Source organism: Amphiprion ocellaris, chromosome 19 (assembly GCF_022539595.1).
Source record: "Amphiprion ocellaris isolate individual 3 ecotype Okinawa chromosome 19, ASM2253959v1, whole genome shotgun sequence".
Taxonomy (NCBI): Eukaryota; Metazoa; Chordata; class Actinopteri; family Pomacentridae; genus Amphiprion; species Amphiprion ocellaris.
Window position 1 is genome coordinate 32163161 of NC_072784.1, and position 23695 is coordinate 32186855.

At 42.7% G+C, this 23695-nt stretch overlaps 1 protein-coding gene across 19 annotated transcripts in view; it reads left to right on the forward strand.

The window, feature by feature from the left end:
- The window catches only part of cacna1aa (calcium channel, voltage-dependent, P/Q type, alpha 1A subunit, a), a 98872-nt gene that overhangs the window by 70333 nt on the left and 4844 nt on the right, over nucleotides 1–23695 (forward strand). For 5 of the 19 annotated variants that reach the window (XM_055005268.1, XM_055005252.1, XM_055005261.1 and 2 more), the window contains 12 exons: nucleotides 1294–1444; nucleotides 2378–2505; nucleotides 3619–3715; nucleotides 8185–8290; nucleotides 8594–8701; nucleotides 11815–11918; nucleotides 13675–13790; nucleotides 13877–14009; nucleotides 16728–16841; nucleotides 18127–18165; nucleotides 20003–20219; nucleotides 21687–21958. In XM_055005268.1, coding sequence (XP_054861243.1) covers nucleotides 1294–1444; nucleotides 2378–2505; nucleotides 3619–3715; nucleotides 8185–8290; nucleotides 8594–8701; nucleotides 11815–11918; nucleotides 13675–13790; nucleotides 13877–14009; nucleotides 16728–16841; nucleotides 18127–18165; nucleotides 20003–20219; nucleotides 21687–21958 — 1585 coding nt within the window. Of the gene's footprint in view, nucleotides 1–1293; nucleotides 1445–2377; nucleotides 2506–3618; nucleotides 3716–4549; nucleotides 4647–8184; nucleotides 8291–8593; nucleotides 8702–11814; nucleotides 11919–13674; nucleotides 13791–13876; nucleotides 14010–16727; nucleotides 16842–18126; nucleotides 18166–20002; nucleotides 20220–21686; nucleotides 21959–23695 lie in introns of all 19 variants that reach the window. The other 14 variants (XM_055005257.1, XM_055005270.1, XM_055005267.1 and 11 more) reach the window with 12 other exon arrangements.

Genomic DNA, 23695 nt, shown 5'->3' on the forward strand with positions numbered 1-23695 from the left:
TGAACTAAAGTTGCTCTAAAGGAGTTAAAGTCGCTCCATATGAACTATAGTCGCTCTACAGGAGTTAAAGTCGCTCCATATGAACTATAGTTGCTCTAAAGGAGTTAAAGTCGCTCCATATGAACTATAGTCGCTCTAAAGGAGTTAAAGTCGCTCCATATGAACTATAGTCGCTCTAAAGGAGTTAAAGTCGCTCCATATGAACTATAGTTGGTCTAAAGGAGTTAAAGTCGCTCCATATGAACTATAGTCGCTCTAAAGGAGTTAAAGTCGCTCCATATGAACTATAGTCGTTCTAAAGGAGTTAAAGTCGCTCCATATGAACTATAGTCGCTCTAAAGGAGTTAAAGTCGCTCCATATGAACTATAGTCGCTCTAAAGGAGTTAAAGTCGCTCCATATGAACTATAGTCGCTCTACAGGAGTTAAAGTCGCTCCATATGAACTATAGTTGCTCTACAGGAGTTAAAGTCGCTCCATATGAACTATAGTCGCTCTAAAGGAGTTAAAGTCGCTCCATATGAACTATAGTCGCTCTAAAGGAGTTAAAGTCGCTCCATATGAACTATAGTCGCTCTAAAGGAGTTAAAGTCGCTCCATATGAACTATAGTCGTTCTAAAGGAGTTAAAGTCGCTCCATATGAACTATAGTCGCTCTAAAGGAGTTAAAGTCGCTCCATATGAACTATAGTCGCTCTAAAGGAGTTAAAGTCGCTCCATATGAACTATAGTCGCTCTAAAGGAGTTAAAGTCGCTCCATATGAACTATAGTCGTTCTAAAGGAGTTAAAGTCGCTCCATATGAACTATAGTTGGTCTGAAGGAGTTAAAGTCGCTCCATATGAACTAAAGTTGCTCTAAAGGAGTTAAAGTCGCTCCATATGAACTATAGTCACTCTAAAGGAGTTAAAGTCGCTCCATATGAACTATAGTCGCTCTAAAGGAGTTAAAGTCGCTCCATATGAACTATAGTCGCTCTAAAGGAGTTAAAGTCGCTCCATATGAACTATAGTCGCTCTAAAGAAGTTAAAGTCGCTCCATATGAACTAAAGTTGCTCTAAAGGAGTTAAAGTCGCTCCATATGAACTATAGTTGCTCTACAGGAGTTAAAGTCGCTCCATATGAACTATAGTTGGTCTGAAGGAGTTAAAGTCGCTCCATATGAACTAAAGTTGCTCTAAAGGAGTTAAAGTTGCGCTGCACTGTAGTGTACATCGGAGTGTGAACCTGTATGTCTGTAACATACATATCCGTAAGAAAAAGTGATGATAAAGGAGTTTTTTGTGCCTTTGTAGGAGTGCAACAGGAGAGGCGTGGCATGAGATCATGCTGGCGTGTCTGGGCGGTAAAGACTGCGACCCCATGTCAGGGAACACGGCGCCAGAGTGTGGCAGCCAGGTCGCCTACCTCTACTTTGTCTCCTTCATCTTCTTCTGTTCGTTCCTGGTGAGCACACGCTTCATATTCAGACACCCACAACTTGTCACACAAAACATAGACAAATATCACTGCTTATGTGCCTGAAAATGGGTTTTGTAAGAAGCAGGAAACTCTGTACCTCAGTTCAGAAAGCCAGCTTTGGGTCAGTCTGCTCTAAAAAGTGGAATTCCATCGATACAAACTTTGAACATGCGTTCAGGTTTGCAGGCTGAATGAATCCCTGTTATTTATTGCTTTTAAATATTTGATTTATTATCTCACACTGATGGACTTTTGTGTTGTTTCGTGAAGTGTTTTTCTTGCTCAGTGGTCTTTTCTGTACCTGCCGGGGGACAACAGAGCACATTAGCTGCTAGCTAACTCTGGTGCAATTACTTTAAACTGAAATCTGCAAAAATAACCAAATAACTCAGTGGTAATGTCAGTGTAACCTCCTCCAGCATGTGATGTTAATTAGCTAAAGATTCTACATGGAAACTGTAGTTTTATCATGGATTTAAACAATGAACCAAGCTTTTGTTTATTTATTCAGTTGATAGGGACAGTGCACATTAATGAACGTCTATTTAGGCAGCAATAGATGTAAATATGCCAGATTATAGCAATGATTCTAATTTACATCTGCAGTCCATAGGCAGGTAAAAAAAAAACTTAACAGTGAAACACAGGACGATGGGTCACAACAAAAGGACAATAGGCCACTATAAAAGGACAATTTCACAATAAAAGGACAATAAGTCACAATAAATGGACAATAAGTCACAATAAATGGACAATTTCACACTAAAAGGACAATAGGCCACTATAAAAGGACAATTTGACAATACAAGAACAATAGGTCACAATAAAAGGACAATAAGTCACAATAAAAGGACAATTTCACACTAAAAGGACAGTAGTTAAATGAACTTATAATTAAACTGATGTTGGTGTGTTTAGATGCTGAATCTGTTTGTGGCCGTCATCATGGACAACTTTGAGTACCTGACCAGGGATTCCTCCATCCTGGGACCTCACCATTTGGATGAGTATGTCAGGATATGGGCCGAGTATGATCCTGCTGCTTGGTGAGTGGTGACGTGCACGCCCTCAGGTGCACATCGACACACATACAACTTTTTATTTTCTTTGTAACACGTCATCTATTTTAAACGGTAAAAGCAGAAATGAACGGCATCAAGTAGTGAAAAGGAGGTAACGTTTTAGCCGAACAGCTGCAAGGGGGCTGTAACGGATCTGAGTATAACCGCATCAGGCATCTGGTTATCTCTGTGGCACCGTACAACCCCACCCTCCTCCTCCTCCTCTTCCTCCCCCTTTTCTGTAAACTGTCCTGAGATAGCCTCCACTCCTTTCCCAAACCTTCTCCCTCTTCTGGAATACTGCCAAAAACTTCATGTGGCACTGTCTACACTCCAAACCACAGCCTCCCCTGTAAGTGTCTCCTGTAGACATGCTAAGTTTCACGGCATCTGTATTCCAGGGCCTGTGTCGCCCTCTTACTGTCCTATCGACTGCTGCAAACATGGGAAATGTGACCTAAAAGAAAAGGAAGAGGAGAAGAGACAAGAGAGGAAAGATGGATAAGATTATTGAGGGAGTTCCAGATTGTCGCTGAGCATGAGAAAGTGTCAGAAGTAGTTTCTAGTAATGTATACGTTGCATCCAAACGTGCTATTTTTCAACTATAAAACGGACACTGAGACGGAAGAAACGAAGCAAACACACACGGCTTACACTGAACACATATTTAGTGGGAGGGCATCTGCACACCACAAGTAGCTATTAAGCAGTAAACCATTTACCAAACACATGTTTTACTGGTCTGATGCAGTTCCTAAATGACACTGTGCACACATTTAGTCAGAGGTAGAACAGCAGTAGTAAGGGGGTGAGGAAGAGGCGGAAAAAGGCCGACTAAAGGACAAGGGATTTGGCAGCTCCTAAGGACCACATTTAATAGAATGTGCCATGCAGTGATGTGTTTATTATCTGTGTGTGTGCATGTAGAGAAAAATGAGCCAGTTTGTACATGCTGTAAAGTATTTTCAGACACTGTGTTCTTGTCAATCTTGTGCTCTTCCTCCCAATGTTTTCTCTTCTTTCTGAGTGTGTGTGCGTGTGTTTTTTTTCCCGTGCGTATGTGTGTGTTTGTTAACTGCCCTGTATTCTTCTTGCAGCGGGCGCATACATTATAAGGACATGTACAGTTTATTACGAGTTATCGACCCGCCTCTCGGCTTAGGCAAGAAATGCCCCCATAGGGTGGCCTGCAAGGTTTGACTTCCATTCAAACAAAACCTCTCAACCACACTTGCTAGCCACAGCATCCAGGAATGGAGTGAATGCCGCTTTGTTTTTTGTTTTTTTCATTTCAACTTTACAACTTCTTTTCCACCATTACTGACTGCATTCTGAACTGCTGAGAGAATGTGCGGGACAATGCAGACACCCAGAGAAGCATGTGAAATGCACAAACTGAAATGGGGGTGGGGGGAATCCGCATTAGGATGTTTTATTACGTTGTAAAATCTGTTTTTTTCTTCTTATGAATATCCTTTTCTTTTGCTTGCTGTGGAGCCATGGCTATAATGTAGCAAGCTACGGTTTCCCACTGTAGTGTTGCATTGTTCTTGGTTTTTTGGGGGTTGGGGGAAAGACAGAAACTGCATTGACACCCCTTCCTCTTCCTCCCCTCTCTGGTCCGAGCAGGAGCAGCTTGGTGAATGCTGTCAAGCTCCGCCCTGCTCCTCTGTGCAAGCACACACATGCTGTATAAACCTTTATCTCCTGAGAGTATTTACCTGTTAAATTCCAATCGGTAGCTTCCTCTTGTTGTCCCCCTCCCCTCTGTCATTTCTTCCCTAACATGACAAACTGTTGGAAAGAAAAGCCACACGGCCAAAGTCTCTCCAAATCAGCCCGATGACCTTGTCTTTTACTTTAAGTTTCGGTCATTTTTCCTTCTCTCTTCACAACTCTAATCGATTGTCTCTTCCATCTCTTTTTGCCACTCTGTTTTCTCCTTCTCAATATATCTGCATCTCTCTCTCTCTCTCTCTCTTGTGCTCTGTGTAAATGGGGTGGTGGCTCTGGCTGCTGGTGATGCAGTGGCAGGATCAGTTGCAGGGAAATGTATGACATGCTGAGGCACATGTGTCCTCCACTAGGCCTCGGGAAGAGGTGCCCGGCACGGGTGGCCTACAAGGTCAGAAAGGCCCCCATCCTCACCTGAGTCCTCTATGGGTGTCGTGGTTTTTTCTGGGGTGGTCTAGGAGGGGAGGGAGCAGGGATTCCAGCGCTCAACGTGGTGTAAACTTTAGTGTCCTTGTTCCTTTGGTTCTATTTCTGTTCCTTTTTGTGGAAACGTGGGGTGGGCTGGTCGGTGTTGTGGCGTGGTGTGGTGTGGGATCGGTGGGCGGAGGCAGCAGATGGTCAGCGGGAAGGCTCAGGGGGGCGTTTGTATCCACAGGAGGGGACGAGAAAGAGGGACCTTCTCAGCTCGTTTGCACCGTGAAACACAAGTTCATTTCCACCAACATGCACGGACACCACGATCAGTAGGGTCACGTGATTCTGCAAATACAGCGATAGTAATAAACACACAAATTAATGCATCTATGTTTGGAAACATTACATTAGACAAACTCTTTTCCACACATGTAGACAAACATTAAACTTGCACACAGAAGCATGCGTGTGCAGCAGGGCTTGGAAGGTCTGCAAGACTTCTGTCCTCTGACTCGTCCCATCCTGTGGATGAAGCAGAAAACACACACATGCACTGAAACACACAGAATTAGGTCATGTCAACTTACACACAGATGTTTTGTGTTATTTCTCCTGGTAGAGAGAGCAGAAGGGCTTGTGTCAGTGATGTGTTTTCCTCAGAGAGCCTTTGGTTACCATACAGAAGCAGCTCTTTTTTCTGTCACCCTTCATGTAGCAGCTCCAAGCCCCCAAGCAGCCTTTTCTATCTGCAAGTCCAATCTTCTCTTTGTCCTTTGGTTCTGTCGTCAATGCAGTTCTATTCTGTTTCCAGCCCCCTCCCTTCATCTCCGCATATTGCTCCACTCCTTCACCTGCCTTCTGCATGGCCGAACACCACCACCTCCTCCTGCACACGCCCCCGTCTGTCGGATAGCACGCAGACACGAGGAACCCGACACAAATTTAACAGAACTAAACAGAACAGTAGCGACACATTTACCACATGTCCCTGTAACTCCTCCTGTGATCAGATTGAAATATCATTGGCAGACCACTGTGAGTCTTTTGGGGGGGCAGCCGGCCAAACAGCCTGTAGGAGATCATTACATCGCTAACCATCGCTCCATCCAACTCCCCTCCTTCTCCAGATGACCTGGGGCAAATAGTGCAGACAGTCTACACAAGCTGGAGTTGCATAAGGATGAGACTTTAACATGAGAGCAGTTTATAACTGCCAGCCATCTACCAAATTCATTTCTTTGCAGTGTAATGTTTCTGTCCAATACGGACATTCCTACCTATTACTGCCTCAGTGGTATTAAAATGTACTATTTGACCCAGGTACTTTTCTCTCTTTCTCTGCCTTTATTTTAACCCCCGGCCCTTCCAGTGTCCATCCTTGCATCACTCTGTCCCTCCTTTTGCTTTTAGTTTTACCCTCAAGCTATTTTTAAAATCTAAGCCTCCTTCCTGAAATACTAAAACAAACCCTCAGTTCTCAACAACCTAACATGCTTTTCATGCACGGTTTAACATCATAATGAATATATATCTTCCCTGATGATTATCATTGGAACAGTTTTCCACAAAGTCACCATCTCTGGCTTCACCACCTTTAACACTTTTCCCCAAATTGCTCTGCAATGAGAGAAATCCAAATCTTGTGTTTGACCTTCCAGCTGCTCTGCAGAACAATGACCCCCTTTAGCTCCACTGCTTTTAATCTTCAATTTTCTCTGTTCTGAAGAGAGACAGCAGAGCCTTCAGGCAGGACCGCTTCCTTCCTTTCTTTCTTCCTTTCTTTCTTTCTTTTTTTTTTACAGACACAGACAACTAAGTACGGTGATGTTTCTCTTCTATTCATCTTTGCATAGTTTTATATTTTTGGTCCATGTTTCTCACTTTTCTATTGATTTTCTTTCTCTATCATCTCTTTCCCTTAAGCTTTCCCTTTCACTTCTTATTCTATTTTTATTCTGACAGGAGAACTGTTTCTTTTCACCCCATATTCCCTTCATACACCTGGATTATGTTCACCTGAACAATCATTATGCATCTTAGCATCAGGACAGCGCTTCCATGGTGGGCTTTTTTTTCCCCCGCTTTCCACTTTTCCACAGAGTGCTGCTCTCTCTCACCTATTAACCCTCCAAGTCTGTATCCATTTTCTCACATTAGACATCAGGAAATGAGTGGTAGAGCTACCTGCTCTAAGCGTAGCCCCATCATCTACAAATGTCCTTATCTCCTCCAATAACAGCCACATTAAAATAACTCTCTAACTCATTTTAATGTCACCAACAGAGGATGCTTTCAGTGTACAGCTGCAAAGCTGCTTGTCCTGTGAGGCATACTGTGTGCATTGCATGCTGCATGGGGTGGGATGTGGAAGATGGATAAAAGGAGAGGCATTTAATCAGAATGTGGGGGGAGCATGGCACGCTGCATGTCTGGGTTGTCGCCGAGTTGTTTGTCACCAAACACGCATGAACGTCACTCTGGGAGTCGGTGTGTCCTCGTGTTGTTTCTATTACTAACCAACAAGACCAGCCAAAGATCAAACCAATAAACTAAAAGAGTTCGCCTTCCTTAGAGCAGCCTTTCAGGTGGAATTTGGGTTATTGGTTTGTCAGCTGGTCTCTGTTGTTTGTACTCTGAACCTCCAAACCTCTAGGGGGAGCTCTGGATAAAAGTAGCTGCTCAGCCTGTCCTCCTGTCGCTTAATTTGAAGCTGGAGAACATAGGTGAAGACACCTGGGAGGTCTGTTAAATATCGGGAAAATTATAGTGGCAGAAATTAACGAGTATCTGAGTCAAAAAACTAATAAAAAGTCTTACGACCACTATTCACAGGTTCTTTTATATCACAAAAAAAAACGCAAATTTACACTGCCGTTGAGAAGTTTGGGCTCACCCGGACTATTCCATGTTTTCCATGAAAACTCCCACTTTTATCCATGTGCTAACATAACTGCACAAGGGTTTTCTAATCATCAATGAGCCTTTCAACACCATTAGCTAACACAATGTAGCATTAGAACACAGGAGTGATGGTTGCTGGAAATGTTCCTCTGTACCTCTATGGAGATATTCCATTAAAAATCAGCTGTTTCCAGCTAGAATAGTCATTTACCACATTAACAATGTCTACACTGGATTTATCATTCATTTAATGTTATCTTCATTGAAAAAAAATGCTTTTCTTTCAAAAACAAGCACATTTGTAAGTGACCCCAAACTTTTAATGGTAGTGTTTATTCCACACAAAGAGTACTTTCTGTTCCAGTACTTGGATCTTATATTACGTTAAATTTGTTGTCGGTGCAGCACAGGAAGTCAGACGGGAATCATTTGAGCCTGAAACTCAGTCTGAGCCGCTACTGCAGAAGCTATGCAAAGCTCCTCCAGCCTCCAACCCTCCCTCCTCCCCTTCCCACCACCATCTCGGTGATCCTCCCCTCGTCACCTGGAGGTTCCACAAACCCAGACTTCCTCCCCGGTTTTCTCACCGCTCACCCTGATTGGCTCGTTCACAGAGACTGCTGCGTATGGACCTGCCCGTGGCCGACGACAACACGGTCCACTTCAACTCCACCCTCATGGCTCTGATCCGCACAGCGCTGGACATCAAGATCGCCAAGGGTGAGGGAGATTTAGAATCCTTTAAGTCCCTCCGGTCTGATTATCACATGCCATCTTCACATTTTCTCTTCTTCCCCTCTTAGTGCAGCACTGTCAGCTGTTTCTGTCCTCAACCCAGAAACCATCAGCTCTTTCTGATGCTTCAAGTTCTGTAGCTAGAATACAGAAAAAAGTGTTTTCTCCTTTTATTGCTTTTCTTTTTTTTTTTTCAAATATGGTCACTTACATTTTTTTGTTTTTAATGAACATTTTTGTTTCCTGCTAATTTGTGTCCTCATGTGTGTTTGCTCTAAACACACCCAGGTGGCATTGACAAGCACCAGATGGACGCAGAGCTGAGGAAGGAGATGATGGCGATATGGCCCAACCTCTCCCAGAAGACTCTGGATTTGCTAGTTACACCGCACAAGTGTAAGTTGCAGAGTGTGGGTGAAAGGCACGGCAGCGTGGCCCGGTTCAACCACCTGGTGCCTCCCAGCGCTCCAACGTTGTTTCTCTTCACGCCACCAGAGGTCCGCTTCTCTCAGCCAGTCTTTCTCACTGCTGCACCCTCTGGATCCACCGGCACTCACCTCACAGCCACACACACCACCAGCCAGAAGTCTGGACACACCTCCTCATTTAATGGTTTTTCTTTATTCTCATGACTGTTTACATTGTAGATTCTCACTGAAGGCATCAAAACTATGAATGAACACACCTGGAATTATGTAGTAAACAAAAAGTGTGAAATAAGTCAAAACACATTTTACATTTTAGATTCTTCAAATGATTCTATTTGAATTAAAAACTGACTCAAAATCTGTCCAAAATAACTTGTAAAACAAATTGAAGTTAGTCCAAAATGACTCGAAAGCTGTTCAAAACTACTCAAAATTTACGAAAACGTGTAAAAAAAAAAAATGGTACAAAATGATTCAAAATATGTTCAAAATTTGTTAAATCTTGTTGTAAATGACCCAAAAGAAGTCCCAAATAACCCCGAACAAGTCCTAAAAAACTCAAAATTTGATCAAAATGATTGAATTTGTCCAAACAAATTAAAAATTGCCAATAATGACTCAAAATCTGTCCAAAATAACTTGCAAAACAAGTTGAAATTTGTCCAAAGCTACTTTAATGTAGTGAAGGCCTTGAAATTTTTCGATAATTAATTGAAACTTGTATTCAGTGACTGGAAATGTGTCCTAAATTACTCAGAAATCATCCAAACTGATTCAAACGTCAAACTAACCTGTTCAAAACTTTTCAAAACGTGTTAAAAATGGTCCAAAATCTTGTTCCAAACATCTTAAAAGAAGTCGCAGATAACCCTGAACAAGTCCCAAGAAACACAAAGTTTGTTCAAAATGATTCGGTTTGAATTAAAAATGATCAAAAATGACTCAAAACCTCTCTGTTCTGTTAGATTCTTCAAAGAAGAGTGTGTGCTTCTCACACTCTTGTTATTCTCTGGATGAGCTTCATGAGGTAGAACCTGAAATGGTTCTCCAACAGTCTTGAAGGAGTTCCAGAGATGCTGAGCTCTTGTTGGTCCTTCTGCCTTCACTCTGTGGTCCATCTCATCCCAAACATCTGGACTGGGTTTAGGTCAGGTGACTGTGGAGGCCAGGTCATCTCCATTATCTCCTTCTTGGTCAGATAGTCCTTCCACAGCCTGGAGGTGTGTTTGGGGTCATTGTCCTGTTGGAAAATAAATGATGGTCCAACTAAACCAAACCTGATGGGATGTCATGTCACTGCAGGATGCTGTGGTAGCCATGTTGGTTCAGGGTTCCTTCAGTTTGGAATAAATCCCCAACAGTGTCACCAGCAAAGCACCCCCACACCATCACACCTCCTCCTCCATGCTTCATGGTGGGAACCATGCATGTAGAGATCATCTAGAGACCATCCGTCCACCTTTTCTGGTCTCACAAAGACACGACAGGTGGAACCAAAGATCTCAGATTTGGACTCATCAGACCAAAGCCCAGATCTCCACTGCTCTAATGTCCATTCTTTGTGTTTATTGGCCCAAACTAATCTCTGCTGCTTGTTGCTTTTCCTTAGTAGTGGTTTCTGAGCAGCTATTGGACCATAAAGGCCTGATTGGTTCAATCTCCTCTGAACAGGTGATGTAGAGATGTGTCTACTACTAGAACTCTGGGTGGCATTTATCTGGGCTCTAATCTGAGCTGCTGTTAACTTTCCATTTCTGAGGCTGGAGACTCAGATGAACTTCTCCTCAGCAGCAGAGGAGACTCTTGGTCTTCCTTTCCTGGGGAGGTCCTCATGGAGCCAGTTTGGTCGTAGAGCTGGATGGTTTTAGAGACTGAACTTGGGGATACATTCAGAGTTTTAGCAGTTTTCCGGACTGACTGACCTTCAGTTCTTAAAGTAATATGGACTGTCGTTTCTCTTAGCTGATTGGTTCTTGCCATAATATGGATTCTAACAGTTGTCAAATAGGGCTGTCAACTGTGGACCAACCTGACTTCTGCACAACAGAACTGATGGTTCCAACCCCATTAGGAAGGAAGAAATTCCACACGAGCCTTGACAAGGAACACCTGTAAAGTCAAACCATTTCAGGTTCTACCTCATGAAGCTCATCCAGAGAATGCCAAGAGTGCAAAGCAGTAATCAAAGCAAAGAATCTAAAATAGAAACTATGTTTTGACTTATTTCACACTTTTTTGTTTACTACATAATTCCATATGTGTCCATTCGTAGTTTTGATGTCTTCAGTGAGAATCTACAATGTGAATAGTCATGAGAATAAAAAAGAACCATTAAATGAGAAGGATGTCCAAAATTTGACTGGTGGTGTACCTCTAGTCGAAGATCAACATGAAGAAGGTGACATGCATGTTAGACACCAAACAGCTGCACATGCACGCACGGATTTATCCTGGTGATTGTGGTTTCTGCAGATGGAAGACAGGACCTGGCCTTTCTGTCTCTTACAGGAACCAAATCCACCAGATCAGATCCTCCACTCGTCCCCGACTACAACACTTCCCCTCTTTGTGCCTGAGATCAGAGGGTGCCCTACTATAGATCAACTCTCTATAGACGTCTTTTCACTCCAGGGCTCTGTACGCTAGCTGTAGACTTCTAGATATATTTCTTGTTAATTACACTGAGAACTAATGCACAGGTGCCAAAGCATAAAACCACAGTTGCTCTTGTTTCTTGCAGTGCATGAGACTCACTATGAAAACAGCCGGGAGCAAGGAAATTGATTCCGTATTTGCAAACAAGTCCAAAGATGCCACAGATTTAATCCTAATTACTTCATTAGGAGGGACTGCGTTGCATGATCTATATTAGAATGAGATTACTTGATCAGTTTGCTAAACAAAACTAAGATACGTTTTTTTATTGATCTGTCAGTGAAAAGACTATTTGCTCTATGTTCACGTGAGTCTGATTTGTGTGTGAGTATCTATGTGTGCATGCCACACCTGTCTTACCATTCCTCGCGCTCAGGGTCCATACCAAAGGGTCTAATCTTGCAGGGTAACTTGTCATTCTCTCAGCAGCGACAGACCTGACAGTGGGGAAAATCTACGCTGCCATGATGATCATGGAGTACTACCGGCAGAGCAAGATCAAACGCTCACAGGCCCTCCGGGACGATCAGGTACTGCTGTCTGTAACAAGTACCGCTCTACTCGCATCCGACCCTGTAGAGTTAAAGGCAGACTGACGTGCTGAAATCAAGGCCACAGGTCCGTAGCCTCATTTTTACAAACCTGGGCTGTGACAGCCTCCGACCAGGCCAGGGAGGAGTCTCTATTCAGACACACACAGTGCAGCCTCTGTACTCCTTCCTTAACAGCAAAAACCAGTGCTGCCATCTGCTGGAAACAGATTGCTACAGTCATTCTAACACTGGCTTCACATGAGATGACTAGCAAAATTTGACATGCAGAATTTAGCAGGTTCTGTTTGTTTTGAAGCAGGCTGAAGTGTTGTCACAGCCCCAGAGGTGTCCATACCTGAATGTCCCTGGATCTTTCACTATGGCCTGTTCCGCTGAGCTCCTGTCTTTCTTTTATCAGCTGGTTGTTCAGATACTGTTCCTTCAAACTCCCCATCTCCCATGCTTGTGATCTTGGGCTGTTAGCATCTGTTAGCACTACAGCACGATTCCCTGCCCTTGGGTTAGCACACAGGTTGAAGGAGAAATGAAAGAAAATAGTGACTATTCACATTCATTTTGCACTCTTTCATCATTTTTCACACTAAAATGTTTGAAATCATAAGATGGTTCATCCAGCTCGACTATAAACATTCACATCCATCCATTTCTTTATTTTCATACTTAGAAAAATGTCCCTAAAACAGCACTAAACCACCACCTTCCTTTTTTTCTTTCTCATGCTCATTTTCCTCAATTCCTTCACACTCCTCCAGCCCTCTCCTTTCTTTTTATTTTCTCCACTTTCACTAACAAACGCTATACATCATCTCCACCATCACCTCGGCCCAAACCACCTGATACATTGTTAGCCTGCTGCCTGTCTCGACTAGAGCAGCAGAACTGGGCTTTACTGTATGCTGTAGACACTGAGACCTCTGCAGTGTTAAACAGATCCAAAACATGCCATTAGTGCACACAGCATCAGACAGTGATCTATAGTTAGAAAATTAGCCTCACATGCTGTAAATTTATTGCTTGAACACATAGATACACAGTTTGGAATTTAATAAATGTAGAAGGAATAATATTCCACACATTTTAAAATCACACAATTACTCTTAACATTACATTTAGATTTGTTTGTTTGTTTTTTTAAATCCCACTTGCATGTCCTGCGAATTACAAGCCACTTTAGAATTGCTAAAGGTTGTTAGTGGGCAGCACTGTTGCACCTTCTTTCCTCTTGGATGCTAATAAATGAATGTCAGCGAATGCGACTCATATTTGACTTGTCCCATCATGCATTTCACCTGCCGTATGTTCCCCTCCACAGGATTGCTGCAGTGTTTATCTGCCATGATGTCCTCCAACATTCTTTTACTGCTCCCCTTGTTATCAATCCCAGTTCCCTGCCTGCTCTGGAAACATGTTGTTTTATTTTTTTTTATTTTATTGTTATGAAGATGAAACCAGAACAATCAGTGATTATTATGAATCTGACTTCCTTATAGAGCACCAGATTGCACTCTGAATCCACCCGTCTCTTTCTCCTGCTAGCTGCTGGGCGTCCCTTTACTCCAGATTCCCTCCCCTCATTTATCCCCTCTCCATTACCTTGTTATCTTGCCTGGCTTTGCTTCGGCCAACTGCCCCCTCTCTTTTCCCCTTCTTTTCCTGCTCTGCCGATTTACCCCTCATTTCCCTGTCAGTCTGCCTGATAGCTGGCGACGGCCATGTTGTATATCTCACACAGAATCGAACGCCATTACTGTTTCAGCGCGTGGAGCCGCCTACCCCCGCCCAGGACGGGGGTCCGGGACTCACCAATGCTCTGCCTCCACCTGAGACCATGGAGACGGGCAACAGCCTGTGAGTTACACGTCGCAGCAGTCGGTTTGTTGGAAGGAGACCGGAACAGGAAGCTGCATCTGTGATGGTGTGTTTGTGTGCCGCAGGCCGGTGGAGGGGGGGGTCCCGGAAAGCCATTCGTGGGTGACGGCTCGTGCTCAGGCAATGTCCCAGAAGGTCGGCAGCTGGAGCCCCGAGGGACACCCTGAGGATGGCTTAGGAAGCATGACCAACTCCCAGGTAGAAAGCTCACAAACACACACACAGGGCCAAACAAACACACAACACACATATCTGACACATCCGCATCATGCAGAGGTTTGGGTCAGCAAGCTTCCAAATACCCGTTTCATTCAATTTCACCAGTTATTTTTGTGTTTGTGCTCCCAAACAAATTCCGAAAGAACAATTTAAGACGTGTAGATGGTAAAACGCGCTCTAGTCTCTACATGTATGTTAAATAAATCAGATAAATGCTCCATGCATCAGGCTCTTTTTTTACTATAACTGAGGTTAAAGTAGAAGTTGTTGATGAGGGTTCTCAGTTTGTTTCATGTTTTCTGCATTATTTTTTGATTGATTGAGATATTTATTTTGAATACGTAAAGACAAGTACCAAGTAAACAAGAAATTATTATAATATACATATACAGAGGGTCCTCGACTTAAGTCAGAGTTCTGTTCCTACAGATCGATATGTCAATTTTCGCCTCTGGCGAAAATGTAAACAAAGCCGCTACGTGCATCGATCAGTTCTTCAGCAAAGTCATGAATACCAACGACTTTCATGCATGTATGAATCATTTTATGAGAAGATAACAGAACATGTTGCACTGTTTTTACAACTTGAGCGTTTTATTGTGTCTAATTTCACTTCCGTGGAGATGGTTTTCCTTCTCTTCGAAGCATCAGAAGAGTCTGACTTACACTGGGAGCCATAATGAAGGACAAAAAGTTAGTGAATGTAGCACAATCCAAGGTAGAGTACAACCAGAGAATGGAAACAAAGCCGTCTTATAGCCACGTCCCAACCGCTCCGTATTCATCCGCTCCGCTCGCCAGGTAGTTCCACGTAACCACGAAACGCCATATATATATATATATATATATATATATATATATATATATATATATATATATATATATATATATATATATATATATATATATATATATATATATATATATATATATATAAAAATAAAATTCTAGACCTGGTCTACTTATTCCAAAAGAAGTGAGAAGTAGTAAACAAACACTTATTTAATCCCACACCTTTTCCATAAATTATTGATTGATAATTTCCAGTATTTTCCAGTAGAGTCAGTATGATGGATGGATGGATGGATGGATGGATGGATGAATGGATGGATGGATGGATAGATAGATAGATAGATAGATAGATAGATAGATAGATAGATAGATAGATAGATAGATAGATAGATAGATAGATAGATAGATAGATTGATTGATTGATTGATAGATAGATAGATAGATAGATAGATAGATAGATAGATAGATAGATAGATAGATAGATAGATAGATAGATAGATAGATAGATAGATAGATAGATACTGTACCATCCCTACTGCATCATTTCTTAATTATTTCTACTGAGGAGCTCATTCTTATTTCCTACAGTTTCTTCCATTGATCCTTCATTTAACGATGACATGACATGACCGTCCTCCAGCCTGTATCTTAACACAAGTTTTTTATCAAACTGAATTTATCCATCATCGAACATTTCCATCTTTCATTTGAAGTCCATCTTGCCTCTTTCTTCACAGTGGTTCACATCTCTATCTTCATGCTGTTAAGTCTTTCTGCTTTCGATCTTGTGGAGGGCCCCTCAACATAACATTTCTCCATATCAATCAACACAAGTCTGGGGAAGTTTAAACTCAGTGGTTGGAATAACAATCTAACTGTAGATGCAGGGAATAGCAGCTAAAATCTTCCACATCTCTGTAGAAAATGTGGTTAAGCCCCAGCTGTCAGCTCCAATTCTCAACGTATACTCCAAACAAAATAGAATTTTGCATATTTGCAAGGGAAAATTTGCATGATTGTGACAAAAACAACATGCTAATTTGGCTAACCTGCCCAAGCAGTTGTCATTTTTACCTCATTGACTGCCTACAGTGTATCAGCAGCTGATCAGCATCCTCATTTGATCAGCTGTGTTTTCCTCATGGCCTTTGGCTGCATCTGGTCTCCTTCTTGTATCCATTCCTGCTGTGACTCACAAGCTCCTCCATCTGGGATAAGAACCATTGAAGACAGCAGAATCACCGTCTGCTGGCATTTGTTTGAAACTTAATTGACAGCAGCAAACACAAAATTAGATTTTGTTTGGAGTATACCTGCAGACTGACACTGCCGTTCAAAAGTTTGGGGTCACTTAGAAACGTCCTTATTTTTGAAAGAAAAGCATTTTTTTTTCAATGAAGATAACATGAAATGAATGATAAATCCAGTGTAGACATTGTTAATGTGGTAAATGACTATTGTAGCTGGAAACAGCTGATTTTTAATGGAATATCTCCATAGAGGTACAGAGGAACATTTCCAGCAACCATCACTCCTGTGTTCTAATGCTACATTGTGTTAGCTAATGGTGTTGAAAGGCTCATTGATGATTAGAAAACCCTTGTGCAGTTATGTTAGCACATGGATAAAAGTGGGAGTTTTCATGGAAAACATGGAATTGTCTGGATGACCCCAAACTTTTGAGCGGTAGTGAATCTGCTTCAGATCTAAACAGCCCCTCTTTACCATTCATTGCTCAGTTTAAAAGCAGCTCGTCAAACACACACTCAATAAATTCTCCCACTGACTACACCCTCAGGTCTCTGCCTCCTTTGGATAACAACCATTTCCACCTGTCCCCCTGCTCCCAGTTAGCGTTCATGGCAGCCAGTCACACCATCTCCTGCTCTCCTGCTCTGTTTTCAGACGGTAGAGATGAGAGAGATGGGGCAGGATGGGTACTCGGATACTGAGCACTTTCCACCAATGGAAGGCCACGGCAGGGCCGCTTCCATGCCCCGCCTCCCAGGCGACAACCAAGTGAGCAGCATTCTCACCTTTCCACTGTCTTTCTATATCCCCCATTATGTCTGTTTCTTACCTCCTTTTGTTTGGAAAAATCACATTTACAAAGTTCTGACTCATTGCTTAAAGATTTGTTGCTGCGGTTCCAGATTGGAGAGAGTTTGGAACAGAGTTAAAAGGACTTCAGGCCGCAGTGGACAAATTTCTACTATCACTAATTTGGGTTACATGGTTTTAAAAAACAACCAGCAATGTGATGACCATGTGACTGTCCAATCATGACAATGTTTCTGAGTAAAACATGAGAATGTTTTGCTGAAATGTTGACTTCCAAGCTTGAATTGAAAAGGACCATAGCAAGGCAAAGTCAGACCTTCTGTTTGTGTTCCTTCCTCCTGTCGTCTCCCTCTCCTCAACCTGCATGAAGGTTTCAACTCGTGGTTGTCTTGTTTTCCATCTCATTCATTCTCTATTGTTTCATATCCTGGTGAGTGCTCTGGTTGTCATCCACACACAGCACAATAATGCACACACTCGCGCACGCACACACACACACACACACACACACACACACACACAGTTTTTTTTCCTCTTCTTTTGTTGGAACCCTGATTTATTCATTTCTCTTTTTGTGCTTTGTGTGGTTTTACTAAACTGTCTCTTCCTCCCTGCCTAAGGTGTTTTTCCCCAGCACTGAACTTTTTTTGAATTCTTGGGGCTTTTTTATTTTTATTTTTTAAACCAGGACAGGAACCAGCGTGATGTTGAATGTTACCAACGTGTGTGTGTGTGTGTGTGTGTGTGTGTGTGTGTGTGTGTGTGTGTGTGTGTGTGTGTGTGTGTGTGTGTGTGTGTGTGTAGGTGTGTAGTGTTTATGTGCTCTGCAGTTTTCTCTGTGCTTTCACTGTTCCTGTCAGTGTGCTGTTTGTGTGTCTGTGTGTGTTTTTGTGCGTATCCATTTGTATTTTCGCTACCTGTCGTCTTTGCTGTGGTGATTGATTGTGCTGCCGTTTTTTGAGCACTTTCATGGTGATGTTGTCTTTAAAACACCCAGTGTCTGTGGTAAGTGTTTCTCTTCCACCTCCACTGCTTCCTCGGTGTCTAATCAGACCTTCTCTCTCTGTCTCTTCCTCCATTGTGACACCCCATCTCTTTTTGGGTTAAACACCTCTTCGTTTTTACTTCCTTTCTGTATTATCTTGTGTCCCATCCCTCCTGGTTTTGTGTGGATGCTCCATGTGTGACCATACCTCTGGTGTACTTGTGGCTCTGTGTTTGTGTCTTCTCTGTGCTCATACAGCAGCGGAGGAAAGGGAAGCAACGTGGCAGTAACCTCAGTGTATGTACCTTGTCTTGTCTGTCTTTTCCTCTTCCTCTCTTTATCCTTTTTTTCGGTTCCTTTCACTCTCAAAAGGTGTTGAAGACGTTATTTTTCTCCTCATTTGTCACGTCTTCTTGTTGTGTACTTATCATTTTCAGGGCAGGGGTTTCTTAGGATGTATCATAGCAAAGTTTTTCAGCATGAACTCATTTGCCAGCCCACTTTCCAAGCCTTCTCTGATGAACTTTGTTTGGAATTCGGCTGAACTCTGCTTGTCCTCCTCCGTCATCGACACTGTCTTCAGGCCTCCTCTGTCTCTCTTTGCTCAGCTGCTGCTTGTGCTTTGTTGCTTTATGTCCTCGTACTTGTCTGTAAAGTTGTTACCCCCATCTGCGTCCAAGTCTCCATTCAGCTCCTGCATGCCAGAAATCTGTTGAAAAGTGTTAAAGCGGGTGTGTGCTTGTGTGTGAGAAGAAACCAGAAAGAGGAGGAATTCGTACGTATGCGTGTGTGAACCGAGTGTTGTTGGGATTCTCAGTGCTACTCCTACGTGGCCACATAGTCTGATGTTAATTTGTGTAACACGCAATAACTATAAAACTCGGCTAGCTCAGCTGCCAGAAGGATTTAGCACTGAAGTAACCTGATATGGTCTCCATGCCCAGGTCAGCACCTTGTGGCACCATAGGCTCTGTCCTGCTGTCCTGCATTAGAGCACTGCAGGAGGAAGTTCTCCTGCTGTCAGAGGACTCAGGACAACCCCTATGTACATGCATGGCTGTACGAAAGCACGAAACAGCAGAAACACTCGTCTTTTTTGCAGCCTGGAATGTGCCATGTTGGCGGCGTTGCTGGAGGGGAGGGGGAAGTTGTACTGACCCTTCTGTCCCTTTTTTTTCTTTTACGAAGCAAGTTACAGAAGCATGGAAGGCATGGCCATTTGCCATCATATCTTTTTCTTTTATTTCTGTTCATTCTTCTTCTTATACACCTTTTTACTCCTCTATATCAGGGGTCTGCAATGACATCAGCCCTGCTCCAACAGACAACCAGCAGAGTTTTACTGGCGCAGTTCAGACACATGCGGTTACATCCTTTAAATGTGATTTTTCTTTTTTAATTTATCTAGAAACCAAAGTGGATTGGCCTTGCTACCCACGCTTGAGCCAAAATCACTGAAACACATAGACTTAAATCTCTAATAGAGGTGGAGAGATGAGACATAAGCTGTGTGATTCATTAAGACCCTCATTAACTGAGGCTACAGCGAAAAGCCAGTACATTAAAAAAAAGAAGGGATTTGGGAGTTTTAAGGAAAAAAGGACCAAGAAATAAGTATAGTTCACCCAGCTAGCTGTGTTCAGAACTATTAGTATAAAAATGATCTTGCCTTGAATCTTTTTTAATGATTGCAGCTGAATTAAAGAGTAAGATGTAGTTTCATTTATCTAATTGTATGTTGAATATTAGTAATGAAGATTATTTTGGTCTCCACTGTACCAGATTGTGTTGCATGTTGCCTAAATGCTGATAGCTTCTAATAGGAGCAGAAATAGTTGTGATGTTGGGCCTGACTGGGACTATGGGCTTTGTTCTGCAGACCCCTGCTCTTTAAATTGTATAGTGTCTGTATTTTTGAAGTAGCATGACTACTAGTACTGTGGAAGTGTATGATGTGGGTTGAGCTGTGGGAGGAACACACATATATATATATATTTCTCTATTTATCCACATGCACATTTCCACTTACCCCATCGCTTACAGAAACCTGACAGTCAAAGGAAACACTTCTTCTCCCTGCATCTCTCTTTCTCTCCCTCCATCCCTCGGTGGTTTCTTTCTCTTTCCCCATCAGACCATCAACGACAGCAGTCCCATGAAGCGCTCGGCCTCGTCGCTGGGTCACAGCAGGTCCGGACGTGGCCACCGGGACAAAGGAGGGCCAGATGATTACAACATGGAGCGTACAATACCCGAAGAGGGCAGAACGTCCAGACACGGACACCGGCGAAAAGACCGGAGTCATCGGGCGTCTGAGAGATCCCTCTGTCGCTACACGGAGGGTGACACGGGTGAGAACATCATGACAATCCCATAAAGAGGAAGTCTGACAGATGTTCTACTGACACAGCTGCACTGTAGAAACTAGAAAAACACTCAGAGAGCGCAGTACTTCTCCAAGGCTGCTCATTCCCCACATGGCATTGTCAATAATGCAGAATATTTACTCTGCTGAGGAACGGTGGCGTTATGTGATGATTGATGTTGCTTTGTCTGTCTGTCTGTCTGTCTGTGTGTCTGTCTGTCTGTGTGTCTGTCTGTCTGTCTGTCTGTCTGTGTGTCTGTCTGTCTGTCTGTCAGTCTGTCTGTCCGTCCGTCTGTCCGTCTGTCTGTCTGTCTGTCTGTCTGTCTGTGTGTCTGTCTGTCCGTCCGTCTGTCCGTCCGTCTGTCTGTCTGTCTGTCTGTGTGTCTGTCTGTCTGTGTGTCTGTCTGTCTGTCTGTCCGTCCGTCTGTCTGTCTGTCAGTCTGTCTGTCCGTCCGTCTGTCCGTCTGTCTGTCTGTCTGTCTGTCTGTGTGTCTGTCTGTCCGTCTGTCTGTCCGTCTGTCCGTCTGTCTGTCTGTCTGTCTGTCTGTCTGTCTGTCTGTGTCTGTCTGTCCATCCGTCCGTCCGTCCGTCTGTCTGTTAGTAACATTACTCAAAAACAGACTAATGCATTTCGATGAAATTTCTAGGGAAAGTCAGAAATTACTCAAGGACCAAATGATTATATTTTGCCAGTGATGCAGCTTATAGTCTGGATCCATGGATTTGTTAAAGATTTCTGTATCATTGCCAGATAGCAGCACTGTGTCACTGTAACCATGACAACAAGTGAACACTACATCAACTGCTGCTGACGATCACATGATTGTGATCCTACTACAAATCCACCGCTGAGGACTTATCAGGACTTATCTGTCAAAAACGATACAAGGAACAACTGATTAAATTGTGGGGGTGTTTCTGAGTCCCATCAATTCCTGCCGTCCGCTACATATTTAGGTCACGCAATTCAGTATCCGTACATAACGTACACATGCAGAACACACACCTGTGCTCAGCACAAAGTCATTTTGCTTGGACACAATCTACGTTGCCGTGATTTCTGCCGCAAATTTTTTCAAGATTTCAGCCGTCAGAAATGATGCGACTGAGCAGCCTTGGCTACTGCAGCATTTGTTAATTACTTATTGATGATCAGAAATGATCATGCTTACTGAGTTACATCAGTAAGCAGAAAATCTGACTATTTTTCCCGTCTCTTTGCAATTTTTTTTAGAAAGTTAGAATGCTTTCAAAACCTGACAGTACATTTGTGAGTTTAGAGGATTTCATTTCAAGAGAAAAATAATTAGGCACATGTTAACAACAGAGCAAAGCCACATCATTTGTCATTTATTTGTATACCTATTACTTCAAAGTGTTAAAATGTGATGTAACCTTGTGTTTTTTCACCACATTCTATCTCGATAATAACACCAATAACCTCCACCGTCAGGCCTGGGCACAGACCTGAGCACCACCACCCAGTCAGGTGACCTCACATCTAAAGACAAGGATCGTGGCCGGTCCAAAGACCGTAAGCACCACCACCATCACCACCACCACCACGGCTCCGTGGACAAGGAGCGCTATGTAGCAGAGCGAGCCGGCGAGTATGGACACCGGCACTCCCGGGACCGAGAGCACGACCGGGAGAGGGAGAGGGAACGGGACCGGCGCTGGTCAAGATCACCCAGCGAGGGCCGTGAGTGCATGACGCACAGACAGGTGGGCTTCTGGGTAATTGTAATGCCTAGTTAGGACGCCTTGTGATGACAATGATCTGAATACAATAGTGATGCAGCGATATAATTCAAGGGCCTCTGATTTGATGGTAGTTAACTGAGCCAATTAGAGCCTTTTCTGGCTCTAACCAATCACTGTTCTGTAAATCTGCATTAAGTTTTTTCTTGTAGTTGTGTCAATGTTCTCAGCAAATGGATCTCTGGGTTTCTGAGAAGCTCTTCAATAAAAAAACTAGTGGTGGGACATGATTAAAATAAGTAATCTAATTACTTAGAGGCTTTGTAATTATTTAATCATGATTAATCGCATTTTTGTCAAATAGCAACATCTGACACAATAAGCAAAGTTTTTAAAGTCAAATAAATACTGGGTGACGACTGAATCGATGAATAGACATACAGGGGGTCCTCGGTTTACAACGTCCTCGACCTACGGCGTTTTGTCATTACGTCAGAACTGGTTGCGTGGAACTAGTTGGCGAGCAGAGCGGATGAATACGTCATCACGTGGCACTATAAGACAGCTTTGTTTCCATTCTCTGGTTGTACACCACCTTGGATTGTGCTACATTCACTAACTTTTTGTCCTTCACTATGGCTCCCAGCGTAAGTCAGACTCTTCTGATGCTTTGGAGAAAAGGAAAGCCATCTCCATAGAAGTGAAAATTAGACATAATAAAATGCTTAAGTTGTAAAAACAGTGCAACATGTTCTGTTATCTTCTTGTAAAATGACTCATACATGCATGAAAGTGGCTGGTATTCATGACTTTTCGGAAGAACTGATCGATATCGTGATGCATGAGTTCTAACTGGTGGTGAAAATCGACTTACGTCGATCCGTAGAAACAGAACTCTGACGTATGTCAAGGACCCCTGTATACATGAACTTAAACAACAAAAATGTTTGTTTCATTTCTATTTATCTGCATTTTTCATCTGTCTACCACATTCACAGATTGCTGCAAACTCAAAGTGACATTATAGCAATTATATACCAGGCTTTTATCCAAGCTGCCATCAGGAAGATTTTTAAAAGAAAACTTCCCACCCAAAAAGCTCAGTGCGTCTCGTCTTCCATTACTGTTCACCAAACTTTCTTTAACTTCATTAGCGCAACCTACTGGGCTGGAGTGTTCATCAGTGTTACCTTTGTGGCAGAAATTAGGGAACTGAGAAAGGTGTGATTAAATGCAGTATTTTTTTATGCGTTAATTTTTCTGTAATTAATTAATCTAAATTAACGCGTTAAAGTCCCAGCCCTAAAAAAACAAGATTTAATTTATAATAACTGGGTGTTACATCATCTATACTTTCTGCTGCTGCTGTCAAATCAGAGGCTAAGATGTGTTTTCTTTACCAGTAATATGTTCAAAATGACAAATATAGTCTGTTCCCCTTTATGTGCATTTGTATATACGTTTATGTTTCCCCGCATTCACACAAACATATGCATTATTGTGGGTATAATAATGCAAACACAAGTAAAAATGTTTGTTAAATGAAGTCGCTGTTCACAAATCACCCTACAAATATGCATAAGAATGTATATTTGAGTCCCTTACTGTCTCTAGCTGCCCTGCCTGAATGTGTTTAGAGCACCAATGTTCTGTTACGTTCCTCCCACTACGTTTCCCTTTATGGCATCTTTTTCCAAACACATTATCTACAACATTTCAGATCTAAATGCTCTTTTGTGATGCACATTTTTATAACTTGAC